The sequence below is a fragment of the Moschus berezovskii genome, chromosome 2 (assembly GCF_049115385.1).
Source record: "Moschus berezovskii isolate FMDL1 chromosome 2, NW_MosBer_1.0, whole genome shotgun sequence".
NCBI lineage: Eukaryota > Metazoa > Chordata > Mammalia > Artiodactyla > Moschidae > Moschus > Moschus berezovskii.
Genome location: NC_142461.1, coordinates 29,191,042 through 29,206,024, shown reverse-complemented (window position 1 = coordinate 29,206,024; position 14,983 = coordinate 29,191,042). Strand labels below are relative to the sequence as shown.

Sequence of the window (14,983 nt, the reverse complement as noted above, 5' to 3'; positions counted from 1 at the left end):
TACAGAGCCGGGTGCGTGAGGCGCGGCTCCGGACTCCCCAAGGGGCTGCTGCTGCTGCTGCTAAGTCACTTCAGTCGTGTCCGACTCTGTGTGACCCCATAGACGGAAGCCCACCAGGCTCCCCCGTCCCTGGGATTCTCCAGGCAAGAACACTGGAGTGGGTTGCCATTTCCTTCTCCAATGTGTGAAAGTGAAAGTGAAGTCGCTCAGTCGTGTCCGACCCTTAGCGACCCCACGGATTGCAGCCTACCAGGCTCCTCCATCCATGGGATTTTCCAGGCAAGAGTACTGGAGTGGCTTGCCATTGCCTTCTCCGCCCCAAGGGGCAACAAGGCCAAAACCCGGCTGCTTCATCGCAGCAAGTTGCGGGCTAGGAGTACCTCCACAAACCCCGCCCCGCGGCCGGGAGGCGAGCTGCGCACGCGCGGCCCCCGCCACCACCCCCGCCCATCCCCGGAGGCCTGGCCCAGAACCTTGGCCGCGCGCGGGTTCCTCCTGGCAGGACACTTGGCGGGAGGAGGCGCTATTGCCAGGACCAGCCCGCAGGGCCCAAGAAGTCTCGCTGCCTGGCCCCGGCCCTGGCCCGGATTAGAGCTCGACCCCACCTACCGTGAGCGGCCGAGAGAGCTCTCACCCTCCCCGCAGCAGGCTGGCCCGCCCGCGCCAACGAAAAGGCCTAGAGCAGAAGCATTTCCCACCCCCACTACAGGGAGGTGGGGTCTTGGGACACTGGGGCGGAGCCCAGGCCTGATGTGGGCGGGGCATCTGGGCCCCAGGCGCTGATAGCTGGAGTGCTCGGAGCCAGAGGGCTACACCGGCCCAGAGGGCTCCCTGGTAGGGAGGTAGAAGGATAAAGGCGCTCCTTAGAGTTGCCCTGCTTCCGTTGTGGCTCAGACAGTAAAGAATTCGCCTGCAGTGCGGGAGACCAGGGTTGGGAAGATGCATCCCCTGGAGGAGGGCTTGGCAACCCACTCCTGTATCCTTGCCTGGATAGTCCCCATGGACAGAGGAGCCTGGCTGGATACAATCCATAGGGTCGCAAAGAGTCGGACACGACTGAGCGACTAAGCAGAAAGAATGCCAGACGAAATGCAGGAGAGAGGACCACGAATTTGGATTTGTTGAAAAACCGAAAGTCAAATTTCCTTACCCTACGTGTCTTTTTTGTTGTTTTGTTTTTAAATAAAATGAGGGGATTGAACTTCTCTAGATAATCTCTCTTGGGTCCCACCAACAGGCTGGTTGTTTGAAGAGATGAGTCTCCCCAGCATACCTCCCCTGGTCTGACCTTATCTTGTACCTCTCCTGCCTCCTTTCTCCCTCCAGCAACCGCCATACTTATGCTCCATCACCAATCCAACTCATCTTGTACTTTGTGTAACTTACAGTTTTGCTCCATCTGGACACCTAAGTCTGAAAAATTCTCATCCATGTTCCACAACCCAAAGTCCTCTTGTTAAGGTCAGCCCCAGTGCTGCTTCTATGTAGTCTTTCCCACTATCCCAAATCGGAATTCATTATTTCTTCCTCTTTGCTCCCATAGCATTCTATTAATCTTTATTGAAGACTGACTTCCACTTTGGATTTTAGTTAGTAGTTACATTTTTGTATTGTTGTTTTCTTGATGCACCACGAAGCTTATGGGATCTTAGTAGTTCCCCCATCAGGGATCGAATCCACACCCCTTGCATTGGAAGCTCAGAGCCTTAACCATTGGACTGCCAGGGAAGTCCAGTAATTACATGTCTTTTTAAATCATAAGTATTTGAGAGGGGAGGGACCCTGTCTTATCCATATCTGTATTTCCAGGACCTTACACATAGGAGATACTCAATAAATATCAGTAAAGTGAATGCTAGGGTTCGAGTATAGATCGTTCACAAGCAAAATATCACTCATTCATTCACAGCCCCTGCTCTGGAGCAGGCCTAACTAAGAAAGGAAAAGGCAAACACACCTATTGGGAAGTGAGACTTTTGGGGGGCCCATGTGAGACACACACATACATCCTCTCCCTGGGAGAAAGTGGAGCCTGCGATCTGGTTCTCCAGTAAGCTGGGAGGTAGGACTAAACTAACCAGAGTAGGAGTCCTAGTAATTACTGGGACTCTCCTCTGCTAGGCTGAGGGCACTGGTCCCCAAAGTCAGGCAGCAAGTCAGCTGTCTCTCCGGGCTCGAAGGGCCCTCTTTCCTCATTCCCAGAGTCTTGGGGCAGTGGGCAGAGGCAACGGAGGGGTTGGGGAATGCAGGGACACAGATTTTGGATGGAGAAGGGAAGCTCGTACTCTTGATTCACCTTCTCCCTGGACTTCTGAGGCATCGGAGCCTCTCGGGCAGTGAAAGGAGGTGGCAGCCCTTGCCCTAGGCCTCGCTCAAGCTGTGTGCCTGCAAAAGACAAAATGGTCAGGTCATTGCCCAACCCAGGGAGTGATGACTTTTCTGGCCACTCCCCAGTCTGCTGGGGCCTGGCCTCAACTTACCAGGAATGGTGTTTTCTAGGAGGAAGCCCAAGAGTCCTGCCAGGAAGATGGGCTCTGTGAGCAGTGAGCGCAGTAGCACATCCAAGGGGCTCCAGCCTACAAGGGGTTGGGACCAGGCAGGAGGGGGACTCTGACGCTATGCAAAACCAAGGGTCTAATACTTCCAACCTAAGCTTAAGTACTGGATGGAGGGCATGTCTTTCTGAATTGTTCTATCTCCCCCTCCCCACTTTGTCCCTCTGCTATTTCTCACACCCAGACCTTTCCCACAGGACTCCTGCTTAACACCCCATCATCTGAGCATCCACGTGCCCTCCAGATATGCTTTGATCATTCCAGGTTCCCTGTCTTTGGAAAGTTTGGTATTAAAATCCCCAACCTTATTTCCTACTTCTCACCTTCTATGCTCTAGTCTGAGTTCCTCAACCTCAGTACTACTGACATTTGGACCAGATAATTCTCTGTTTGAGAGAGGCTGTCCTGGGCATTATAGGATGTTTAACAGCATCTTTCTACCCACTAAATGCAAGTAACCTCTTCCCTGCTTATAACAACCAAAAATGTCTCCAGACACTGACAAATGTTCTCTGTGGGGCAAAACCATCCTCAGTTAAAATCACTGCTGTTTGCTAAGCTGAGCTAACAAACTAAGTTATTTGCTGCTCCTGGGGCATATGCTATGACTTCCAACTTCAGCATCTTTGTTTACTGTGGTTCCTCTGCCAGGAATGACCTTCTCACCAAATACTTAATCTTACCATCCTTCAAGACCAGCTCAATGTTACTTTCTCCATAAAGGTTACTGGGATCATCTCCAACAGAAGACTTTTCTCACTGCAGAGCATCACAGCTCTTTATCTGAACCTTTCTAGTTACATTTCTACACATCTCATCTCTTTAACTAGACTGTAAATCTATAGGCACCATTGTATCCCAAGGAAGCTAGCATGGTGTTGTAAATACTTGCTAAACAAATGGACAGACTATTTATCCCCAAGCCCAGAGAAGCATGTGGGGCCTGGAGTCCAGAGAAACTCAAGCCTTGAACCCTTGCTTGCCCACTGCCAGGCAACTCCTCTTTCCCTCCCCTTCCTCCCACCTGTGCTCAGTAGGACTGGAGCTTCCCGAAACCACCTCGGCAGCAACAGGGCCGTGAAGATGGAGAAGCCAACAATGAAGACATTCCGCCCAGAGTCAATGTCAGCCAAGTGGAAGCTGGAGAATCCAGTAGACAGAACCATGGCCTGGGTCACCCCCAGCACCCCACCTGTCTCGTATGGAAGTAATCGAAGAGGTTGGGAGAGGGCTGGCACAGCAGAGTACTTACTATAGGGCGGGGCAGGTTGTGATAGGCAGAGACCACCAAAAAGCCCAGAAGCCCAGTCAGGAGGCCAAGATGTGGCTGAGAAAATGAGGGCAGCTGCCACATACTCACAGCCATATACTAGGGAGACTTCTCAGAAAGAAAGGGTGTCAACCACAAGCAACCAGTTGGGCCCTCCTGGGGGATCCTGGTTCAATACTAGTGCTGCTGAGACATCTGCTCGCCAAGCACAGGCCCACTCACCAAGCACAGGCAGCGGGATGGTGGTGAGGAGCTGGGCTAGCCTCGGGGAGAGCCCCAGCACCACGCAGAACAGCCCCACCAAGTGGGCCACTCGCCGAGGTCCAGCCTACGTGATGAAGAGACACTGGAACACACCTCCTCGACCACTCAAGCTTTTTGCTTGGCCAACCACATCTCATCCTTTGGATCCCAACTCAAATGCTACTCTCCCAAGAAGCATCCTAAAGGGATCTCTCTTACTCAACCCCCTTCCCATCCTCTGCTTTGTTTTCTTAATAGCACTTATCATTTTTGGAAATTATCTTATTTGCTTTTCTCCTAATGTGTCCACCTCTCTCTCTCTTGAAGTCCTCAAGAAAACAGGGACTTCATCTGACTCCTTTCTCTCTAGAACCTCAGCCCTGGTACAAGTGGCTGAGGCACAGAAGGAGTTCAGTAGTGATTTAGTGTCTCCCTCGCACTCCTAGTCCCCACCACTTCTAGGCACCTCCCTCAATGAGATGGCCGCTGTGAAGAGCCTGACAGAGGGCTGGGCACAGCAAGCCATCAGTTCCCTTCCCTCTCTTGCACCTCCGGCTCCTCTCCCCACAGTCCTGTTGACATACCTGGAAAAGACCCACTGTGCCCACATTGGGGAAGCTGGATGCAGTGCCCATGGGGCTTCCCAACAGCCCAGCCAGCACACTGCCCAGTCCCTCCAGGCTCAGCCCACGGCTACAGGCGTGCGGAGGTGGAGAAGGCAGACGCAGCAGCTGGCCACAGAGGGCATAGCAGCCCAGGGAGCTGGTGGAGGCTGCCAAGGCCATGGAGATGCCTGCAGCCAGAGCCCTGGGTGTCAGCAAGGGCCAGTCCCACTCAGCTGGGGAGGGAGAAGGAGCCACTTTGGGGCCAGACTCAAGTCTGAAGCATCCTCCTGCCTGCAAAAGCCTGTGACACAAGACGCCTAAAGGCCCCATTGTCTTTGGAGATAATGTCTTGGGACAAAACCATCAAACTCAGGGTAAAAACCTATCCCTTTACTGCAATCTACAAGGTCCCTTTGGTCTGACCCTTACCTCTTTCTCTAGCCTCATCTACAACCACACTCTTCATCATTTCTTTCACTCCAGATACAGTGGCCTTGTTTCAGGCCTTTGTACTTGCTGTGCTGCTGGACACCACAGGGCCTTTGCATATGCTGTTCTCTCCACCTAGAATGCTCTACTCATCTCTCACATCTCAGCTCAGTGATCACTTCCTCAAGAATGTCTTTCCTGGGAAATCTCTGGTAGTCCAGTGGTTAGGGCTCCATCTCTCACTGCTGAGTGCCCAAGTTTGATCCCTGGATGGGGAACTAAGATCCCACAAGCCGTGTGGCATGGTCAAAAAATAATAATAAAAAATAAATAAAAATAAAAAGCATTAAAAAAAGAATGACTTTCCTAACCTCTCCATAAAGTCAGATGTTTCCCATTGTAAACCTTCATCATACAAGGTACATGTCCTTTGCTGTATTTACTACATGCAATTCTACATTCACTTAGGTAACTGTTGAATTAGTATGTGTATTCCCTGACATATTATAAGCCTCCTGAGTGCACGTTCTGAGTTCTAGGAGAAAGCCTACCTGGATGAGGCAGCCAAAACCATGGTGCCTTGGTGGGGGCAGACAACTCGCCGGGGATGATGCTGAGACCCAGAAGGGCAGAGACAATCCACACACAGGCCACGGGGATCAGCACCTGAGGGACAAGACTCAGAAAAGAACCCCTCCCCCAGAACCTTCCAACCTTCTTAAAGGGGTAGACAACAACCAAGTAGGGGCCAAGTGAGCAATCCATGCCAGCCCTCCTAACTCCAACTGCCCCCCGCCCAAACCCCCACATACTGAGAGGAGCCTGAAGGCCAGGATGTGTGTATGGGATGAAGAGGTTGCAGGTGGCCTCCAGGGGCGTGGGGGCAGCAGGCAGGAGCCCAGGTGCTGAGAGCAGATCACCATGAGCACGATCAGCCTGGAAAAGGGAAGGGGCTTTAGGGGCAAGAGGAAGCTTGCCCCTGAGGCAGGGAGTGGAGATGGGAGGGGCAGAGTACCACAAAAGGGGGTTCCAGAGAAGAATGCCCCCGTGGAGAGGGAAGGAGGGCACCTTGGGGGTCCATGGGAATCGAGGTACAAGTCAAGGTGACCAAATGAATCCAGTAAAAGTTTTGGATTCCAAACCCACAAGTGTTATCCCTGCTGAGACGGCTGCTGGACTTATAGAGTAGCAGCTCTCCCCTCCCCCTGCTCCCACACAGCCCACCAGGCATCACGCCTCTCAGGACTTACTTACAGCGATGCCAGGCCCCAGTGAGTGGAGCAGAGCAGAGCTACTTCCCTGTAGACAGAGAGCCCTGCCACAACCAGGCTGGGGGCCAGCACTAGGGGCCCACAGCGGGGGAACAAGTGGCCAGGACCCCCCAACAGCCCCAGAGTGGCCTGCAGCAGCCCAGAGACCACCACAGCCCCAGACACCTGGTGGAGAGGAGAAAAGGACAAAGAAAAAACATTCTCCTTTATCAGGATGACCTCAGCCTGGACTTCTTAACTAATTTCAGGGAGTTCGCTGGAATTCTAGTGGTTAGGATTCCAGGCTTTCACTTCCATGGACCAGGTTCAGTCCCTGGTTGGGGAGTTGAGATCCCACAAGCTGCATGATGTGGCAAAAAACCCCAACAATTCCAGGAGGGGTTCCCCACCACCACCTCTTTCCCCTAGAGCATCTCAGTTCCTCCAAAATGGAAACAAGAACCTCCACAACCCCAGGAGCACTCTTAGTCCAGCCGTCCTCCTCCACATCCCCAAGCACGTACCTCTCGGATAGAAGTGTTCCAGAGCTCCAAGCCATGGCAGCCAGGCCCCCCACAGAGGCGCAGCACAAGGGAGGCTGGGAGAAGTTGGGGGCGTGGAGAGGAGAGATGGAAACAGGATGGAGACCCAGTGCTCTACAGTTCTGGCTGGCGTCTGGGCCTTTCATCATTGCCCCATTTCAACCCTGCACCCGAGTCCACCTGTGTGCTCAGAGGAGCACCCAACCCCACCCTCACCCTGTGCCCTTGCTCTGTGCTCACAGTTTCCAGGTGTCCGGAGAGCCAGAGGTAACTTCTGACTGGTCAGCACCAGGGCGGGGATAAGAAACTGTAAGGATGGAGCCTGGACAAGAGGCAGCCTGTAGGAACAGCAGGCAGTCGCCAGCCTCCCTGAGCCTCCCCTCCCCCTGGGACCCTGTCACCTTCTCTTCAGGCAGTTCCTCTCACCTGCTGCCCATCCAAGTTTGCAGGGAGGTAGACACGCCACATGCAAAGAGGCTGGAAGCCAGGAGCTGGGCAGGAGAGAAAGAGAGTCCTCCTGCTGGGAGACTTTGAAGCAGGAGCAGGTGGGAGGCGCAGAGTAGAGAAGCCAACACCAAGATATGCTGCGGGCAATTAGGCAGAAATACATATTTCCAGAGGGTTGCTCACACCACACCTACACCCTCCAAACACCCTCTTCAGCCAGCAGCAACTCAGGCACCTCTGCCTCCTACCTGCAGAGCCAGAAGACAGCTGAGGCCCCAGGGAGGAGGCCTGCACAGAGAGGCCCAAGAGTGAGAGGGGGGATTTTGGACATCGGGTGGCCGTGGCAGGGGAACCAGGGTGCCCTGGGAACCCACAGACTGGAGCTGTATGGCGTTGGGGGGTGACTGGCTCATGCTCCCTGCCTTCTGTCTTGTCCCGGCTGCCCTGGGCCAGAGTTAAGTAGGGAGAGAGAGAGAGTAAGAGGTCAGAGTTTGTGTGAAGTTAGCAGCCTGGAGCGGGGATGGGGCGGGAGTGTCAATGAAGCAGAGCGAAGAGATGAGGGATTTGGGGCAGGACGTAGCCCTTTCACCTTTGCCCAGCTCTTGTGCAAATTCCATCACCCATTAACCAGGGAACCAAGTTCCGAGTCTCTGCCCCTCCCAAGAATCTCCATCTGGGTCTCCTGTCCCAGAATAGGAGTGGTGGGGAGGAAACTCCCCCTAGCATAGGCAGGGCAAGTTTGATAGACTGTACTACCTCCTCACCACTGCCATTTGGAGCCATCACAATTACACAGTAGTTCTCAAGCCTTTTAGGGTCAAGCCCCCTTACTACCTCAAGAGGAAACATCCCTTCGTCATGTATGACAACTGCAATCACAACTCTGTATACAATGTCCTCATTGTCATAAAAAGAAGAAATCAAAGTGATTTATTTTTAAAATATTTATTTGGCTGCTCCAGTCCTAATTGGGGGAAGCAGAATCCACAATCTTTGCTGCAGCATGCGAGATCTTTAGTTGTGGTGTGCAAACTCTTAAGGTGTGGCATGTGGGATCTAGTTCCCCTGATCAGGGATGAAACCCAGGTCCCCTGCATCAGGAGCTACGGGACCACTAGGGAAGTCCTCAAAGTAATTAAAATAACTTATTTCACCGTGGGAAAGCTTGGGTGTAACTAAACTGGAAGACAATGAAGTAGCCCAGTGCCCACCCCTCATGTGGAATTGCCATGGATGGGACAGCTACAATCCAACTGATACTGGTGTTTCCCTTATGACATGTGTACCACCAGCAGTGCTGCCATTTGTGACCGGATGTTCCAAAAGAGTGAACAGGTTCTTTGTAAAGTGCTGAACAAAGCGTAGATTTAATGTACACAGAGATGCATTCCTGGGAAACAGAGTCTTTTCAAATGGGCAAAATCTATTCTGTGTTTACATGCTTAGAGAAAATAAGTAGTTCCAGGCTCAGATAAACAGTCATACATGATGTCTACCCAGTCATTCAAAAGTTGCCTCAGGAATTCTTCATAAGAAGGGAATTCTTGAGCCTTTCTGGATGTGTAGCTTCCTATATAGGCTGACTGCTGCTGCTGCTGCTAAGTCACATCAGTCGTGTCTGACTCTGTACGACCCCATAGATGGCAGCCTACCAGGCTCCCCCGCCCCTGTAATTCTCCAGTCAAGAACACTGGAGTGGGTTGCCATTTCCTTCTCCAATGCATGAAAATGAGAAGTGAAAGTGAAGTCACTCAGTCGTGTCCACCTCTTAGCGACCCCATGGACTGCAGCCCACCAGGCTCCTCCATCCATGGGATTTTTCTAGGCAAGAGTACTGGAGTGGGTCGCCAGTGCCTTCTCCAATATAGGCTAAGTGCCAGTAAGTCCCATCCCTTTAAATTTTTGTCAACCAAAAAATGCCCCATAAATTTCCAAGATGCCCCCTAGGTGGCAGTACCACCCTTACTGTGTATCTTCCTTTGTGGTACCAAATCATCTCGATTCAGCTGGCTGCTCTTCTTCTTCCAGTGATAACCCAGCTTGGTCTTCTCTTTGGCAGTGGTTTAGTCACTAAATTGTGTCTGACTCTGTGACACCATGGACTGTAACCCACCAGGCTTCTCTGCCCATGGGATTTCCCAGGCAAGAATACTGGAGTGGGTTGTCATTTCCTTCTCCAGGGTATCCTCCCAATGCAGGGACTGAACCAGGGTCTCCTGCATTGCAGACGGATTCTTTACCAGCTAAGCCACCATGGAAGCCCTTACGCTAATTACCACCATTTGTCAGCCCAGAAAGGAAGTCAGGAGACAGTGTCCTCGGGCTTGCCCTCAAGGAGCTGATGGGGCTCTGCTGGATACTCTCTCCATGAGATGGGCCTTGGGATCCACAAAGATGGTGCTCACTCAGAACTTGTGACAGACAGGGCTACTCCTAGGCATGGCACAGTCACCATCTGTGCCCCACTGCACCAGAGTCGAGGAGTGTTAGGGTCCCCAGGGTGCTGGGAGCAGGAACGAGGGAGCAGCTTGATATGAGACCCTATGACCATCAAACAAGAAGGACGTTCTGGAATGGGGCTCAGAGAGAATGAGAACGATGATAGGATCAGGGAGGAGGGAGGCTGAGAAGGAAGATCTGGGGAGGAGAGTTCTTTGAGGGCTGCTGCAGAAGGAAGAGTCCAGGCCATGCAACTAAAACTGTTTATTGAAACCTTAGTTCTACAAAAGCGTGAAAAACCCAGATATAAAGCAGTGGCCAGAGAGGCCCGTGAAGAGAACACCCAGGAGAGGAAACGAAGAGAGGGAAGCCCAGGAGCGGGGGACTAAGAAGAGACTGTTGGAAGACAATAGGGCCAGGGTGAAGGTCCCAGCAGCCCCTGGTTCTTCTAGACTTGGCAAGGGTGTGGGAGGTTCCCCCCTCTCCTGCCTTCCCTCAGCAACTCCCACCATGGGTGGCCCTATCAGTCCCCGCCTCTCCTACCTCAGGGACATCAAACAGACCCTGGTCAATGTTTCCTCCCTCCCTCACCCAATCCTAGGAAACTCAAAAGCAAAAGTCTAGAAGAGCCCAGGGTACATGGAGAGACAGGGCCTTGCCCCTATCCACCTGTGACATGCCCCTGGTCATTGAGCTGAGGTTTTCCCTGGAACCACCAGTGTCCTGGCCAGGCAGTCAGCCACGGAGGGAGAGAAGAGCAAGTGACCTTCAGTCCTTCTGCCACACCACCCCCTTAAGCTCCATCACCCAGGAGGACAGGAGAACAGCCAAGGACCCAGATCAAGATTTGCCCCTCCAGGCTCTCAGGGACTCCCAAATCCTCTTAACGCATTCCTCAGAACCCTACCTAGCCTGGGAAAATGAAAGACTTCAGGCGGGCCAGTTCCATGATGCTGAAAAGGGAACATTGCTGGGGCTGTGGGAGCAGAGGGGGCATTGGGCTCCAAGGCCAGGGGGGAGCCAGGCCATGGGAGTGGGACCAAGGACTGGGGGGCCCTGTAGGGACAGTATGGTTGAGGTGGTGGCAGGCACGGCAGGTTGGGGAGTCCTTCTGGAGCTTCTGGCAAAGGGGGCAGTTGTGAAGAAGAGTGTGTGGAGCAGGAGGGTCTGGAGGAGGCAATGGTGGGGGAGTCAGCGAGGCAAGGAGATTGCCCCACAGTGAACGCATCACGACATTGCCTTCCAGGCAGCTGGAGACGTTAGCAGGAGACGGCAGGCACTGTGGCATGGGAGAAGGTATGCAGGGTTCCAAAAGGCACCTGGAGGCCAGTCCAAGGTCTGGAGGGCCAGGCGGGGGGCTGCAGGACAGCCCTAAGGACTGGTGTATTACGGCCATCGATGCCACAGCAAGGGCCACGCTGCTCACATACGCCATAGCCAACAGGCAGGACAGCTTCGGAGAGGGGTTAAGAAAGGTCAGTGCCCAAATCCCCTTCCCCTGAACCCTCTTCTAACTGTCTTTAACACACCCACCCCTTATCTCTGGACATGTGGACTCAACTTAGAGCTCTCAGTCACCATCTACTTCCAACCCCATCTCCTGAGCCATTCTGTATTTGCTTTACATCATCAGCTAGCTCAAGCTCCCTCTGCTTCCTGACCCGCCTCACCTTTGCCAGCCGCTGGCAGAGGGAGCCCAGTGCCAGTTGCCAGGCAGGCTGCTCCAGCAGCACACACAGGTCTGTGTAGGTGTACCAGCCCCGTCGGCGCCCCTGCTGCTCAGCCACACTGCAGGGATAGGAGAAAAGACAGAGAGGGTCTGCAATCTTCCTACAGCTGGCCCACCGGCACCCTCATTCCCCTGGGGACCTACCAGGGAACACCGGGGAACTTGTTAAATGTACAGGCTCCTAGGCTACCCGTTGATTCCAAAGATAAGGGTGAGACCAAGAGCTGTATTTTAAATAAGCTTCTCCCACTCTTTCAAAGGTGATTACACAGAGGACAGCAGACTCGTTTGGGAACCATGACCTCAGGCGATTCTCTTTTCTTGTTTTCTCCCTCCCCCAGTTACACAGACCCTCACCTCTGTTTAGCTCCTATGGCTTAGGCCTCAGCCTCCAAATCCTCAAGTCCCTCTTCCCAATTCCTAGAACCTACCAGCCCTCCAGCCAGCTCAGCACCTCAAAGATTTCCCGAGGATCAGTGTAGAGCCGCCAATCCTGTCAATAAAGAGAAGAGTATCCAACCAGACTTGGACATAAGCCACAGTCAATTAATAACCAGACCCACAGCAGCAACTACAACCTCCACTACAGGTAACACTCGGCTCTTACTGTGTGCCAGATACTGTTCCAAAAGCTTTTACGTATTAACTTATTTAATCACCACATATCTGGTTTCACATTGCACCCTCCATTAAAAGCAAGTGAAAAAAAATAATCCTGGGAATGGTTCATGCCCATAGGAAGCCCAGAATCTAGGGAAAGGCAAAGTCTGGAAGCAAATACCTAGAGCCCAGTAAGATAAGCTCTGGCTCAGAGTGTACTCTGTGGGACCTGGAAGACTGACAATGGGAGGTCTCCACTTCTGACTTCACCATGCCAGGAACCTCCAAAGACTATGCTTATTCCAGAAAAGCTAGAGGGGAAGATGCTAATAAGGGAAGACATAAAGAGGACAAACGGAAAGATAAATGAAGAGACCACAGGAAACTGGGAGATAAAAAACAAAGGACGAAAAGGACATAAAAACAAGTCAGGAAACAGAGCAAGAGAGAGAAGAGCTATTCACCATGGCACTCAGGAAGCCCCTCTCCAGGGCATTGAGAGTGGGCACGGCCACACCCCCAGCGGCTCCCCATTCATCATTGAAGACCTCTTCCTCCTCCCCTTCGTCATAGAGGTACTTACTGGCCACCATCTGCAGAGGAACCAGAGGTGGTATCAGTAGGGCTCACGCCCGGCTCCGGGCTTACCAGGGAGATGAAGGGAAGGGGGCATCTTACCATGGAGATCAGGAACAAGTCAGAGGATGACACATGTTGTAGGTAGTCTGGGTTTCTATGCCGGAGCCGCTCAATGTATACCAGAGCCAGCATCATAGCACATGGAGAGATGCAAGCCTCTCTGGGTGTCAGAAAGGATTAGGAATTAAATGCAAGGATCTTTCGGTTCTTGTAACTAATGATGCTCATCCCTGTATCTTTACAAGTTCTTCTGAGAGATAACTGTTCCCCTCTCTCTAGAGCCCAAACACTCTCACTCTGTATCTCTCAACTGTGGGCTCACCGGGACACATGGGCTACGTATTTCTTCTGCAGCCGGCGAATAGGACTGGGGGCTGCCTTCTGGAGCAGTTCCACAGCAATATCTACAGAGGCAGAGGATAACAGAGTGAGCAAACAACTCCCCCACAGCTGTGCCCACTGCTATCAGCAGAAGACCCGGATCTACACTCTCTGAGGTCTTGGACACAGGACCACAGTAACAAAGGGGAGATCAAATTCTCCCACGCTGAAACAAAAGGCCTATTCCAAATTTGAATTCTAGCTCCTTCCAGCAGGAAGGCTTATTTCCTGTCACCTGTAATTACCTAGATGCGTCCTTCACTCTAGCTCATTTTATAAACATGCCTTGTTGATGGGGGAAAATGCCTTGTTGATGGGGGAAAATATGAGATAGGTATGCTTGGAAAATTAAAAGCTTCTAGCATATAGATCAAGAATAATATAAAATTGTAAGGCAGCAATATTTCCTTCTCATCTGGATTTAAGGAAAAAATGAAATACAAACCTAGTTCTTACACCTGTCAAACATACTAGCTACCAAGAGGCAGTGTAGTTCACAGGCTACACCTAGAGTCATTTTGATGACGGCTGACAACCCCACTTTCAGGCTTCTTGCTTGTCCGGTCTTACAACACTGTCTAACCTGCCACGGGGCTGGAGAGCTCCTCCAGGGTACAGTCAGTTTCCCAGTCCCAGCCATAGTAGAGTCTCCTTCGGATCCGGGCACTCAGCTTCTGGTGTCCTGGGAGGAACTGAAACAGGGCAGGAGGTGGGTGGAGGGTGAAGGACAGGGAAGGGTATGATGGAGATTCTGGCTCCTGGCTTGAAGGGGGCTACGGGGGCGGCAGGCCTGCCTCAGGGCTAGTGGGGCCCATGCCCCACCCAGCCCCGCATTCTCTGGAGTGTTTGCTAGTGGCACTGTGTCCACAGTGGGTGTAGTTCTCACCGAGGGCTCTGGAGGAGAAGTTCTCCAAGAAGGGGCCGGGCTGGTTACCCGGCAGCTCTCCTTATGGGCCCAAGGAGCCAGGGCCTCGAGTAGGCACGGGTCGAGCGGCTACCCACTAGTTCCCCAGCAGAGCCATCAGGAGAGCTCGCGGCCCCGCTCGGGCTCCGGTGTGGGGCGCGGAGGGAGCGCCCACGGTCGCGGCTCCAAGCGCTGGGAGGCTAGGGAGGCGGCGTGCTCACCGTGAAGTCCTGGAAGCCGGTGAGGGAGAAGGTGCCTTCTTCGTCCAGCAGGAGCCCGGCCAGGTCCATCGCGCCGTCAGCCACTGCCCTACGAAGGGAAGGGAACGAGTTCTAAAGGGGCCGAGGAGCCGTCCCTGCCCGCCTGCCCACCTGTCCGCCGGCCTCCTTCCCGCGGGCCGCCGCCCTTGCCGGTGCAGCCCCCTCCCCTCGCGCCAGCCGCGGCAGGCGGGGCCGGGCAGCAGAGCCTCTTCCTGTTCCGCTCCGGGCGGGGCTCCCGGCTCCCGGCTCCGGGTTCTGGGCTCCGGACTCGGGGCGTGGAGCTCCAGGGCCTGGGCGCCCACCTCACCGAGTGGAGAGGAGTCCTGGCTTCGAGGCGCGTGCCGTGCCTTTGCCGCGCCGCGCGTCTGCCCGGTGTTTACACGCCGCGGGGGCGTCGCGGGCGAAGTCAGCGCCGGGCACTTCCTGCGGCCAGCTGGGCCGAGCCGCCGGCTTCGACCGCTGGGAAGGAGCTGGGCCAGAATTCCTGATGTCGCTGAGCCCCAGCGTGTCAGAGAAATCGGGACAATTCCTAGGGGACCGCGACACACTTGAGGACGAGCGAGCCCGGCTGACCTTTTCGTGCCGGTGTAGATATAAATGTAAATAAAACGAAGACTCGGGACAGGGAGTTGCTCGCAATTGTTTTCTTTTAAAGGGGAAGATGCACACACAGAACAATATACATTGTAA

General features: G+C 53.4%; 3 protein-coding genes across 3 annotated transcripts in view; all 3 read right to left on the bottom strand.

The window, feature by feature from the left end:
- Positions 1-721, bottom strand: part of NHEJ1 (non-homologous end joining factor 1) — a 94,205-nt gene extending 93,484 nt beyond the window's left edge. Inside the window, exon 1 of the mRNA XM_055398087.2 lies at positions 610-721. The gene's annotated coding sequence lies outside the window, so the exon portion shown is untranslated. The remainder of the gene's footprint in view (positions 1-609) is intronic.
- A 735-nt stretch (positions 722-1,456) lies between these two features.
- SLC23A3 (solute carrier family 23 member 3) lies at positions 1,457-9,875 on the bottom strand. The gene is made up of 12 exons (XM_055397928.2): positions 7,590-9,875; positions 7,321-7,478; positions 7,111-7,232; positions 6,877-6,950; positions 6,357-6,538; positions 5,915-6,038; positions 5,654-5,768; positions 4,653-4,906; positions 4,048-4,153; positions 3,580-3,747; positions 2,481-2,576; positions 1,457-2,385 (listed from the first exon to the last, which is right to left on the bottom strand). The coding sequence occupies exons 1-12, from the start codon at positions 7,752-7,754 to the stop codon at positions 2,099-2,101; spliced, it is 1,851 nt and encodes a 616-aa protein (XP_055253903.2). The 5' UTR covers positions 7,755-9,875; the 3' UTR covers positions 1,457-2,098.
- Positions 9,876-10,029: 154 nt separating this feature from the next.
- CNPPD1 (cyclin Pas1/PHO80 domain containing 1) lies at positions 10,030-14,891 on the bottom strand. Its single transcript, XM_055397927.2, has 9 exons — positions 14,596-14,891; positions 14,255-14,342; positions 13,713-13,821; positions 13,071-13,152; positions 12,788-12,908; positions 12,574-12,702; positions 11,941-12,002; positions 11,451-11,568; positions 10,030-11,233 (listed from the first exon to the last, which is right to left on the bottom strand). The coding sequence occupies exons 2-9, from the start codon at positions 14,321-14,323 to the stop codon at positions 10,688-10,690; spliced, it is 1,236 nt and encodes a 411-aa protein (XP_055253902.2). The 5' UTR covers positions 14,324-14,342; positions 14,596-14,891; the 3' UTR covers positions 10,030-10,687.
- Between the last annotated feature and the right edge of the window lie 92 nt (positions 14,892-14,983).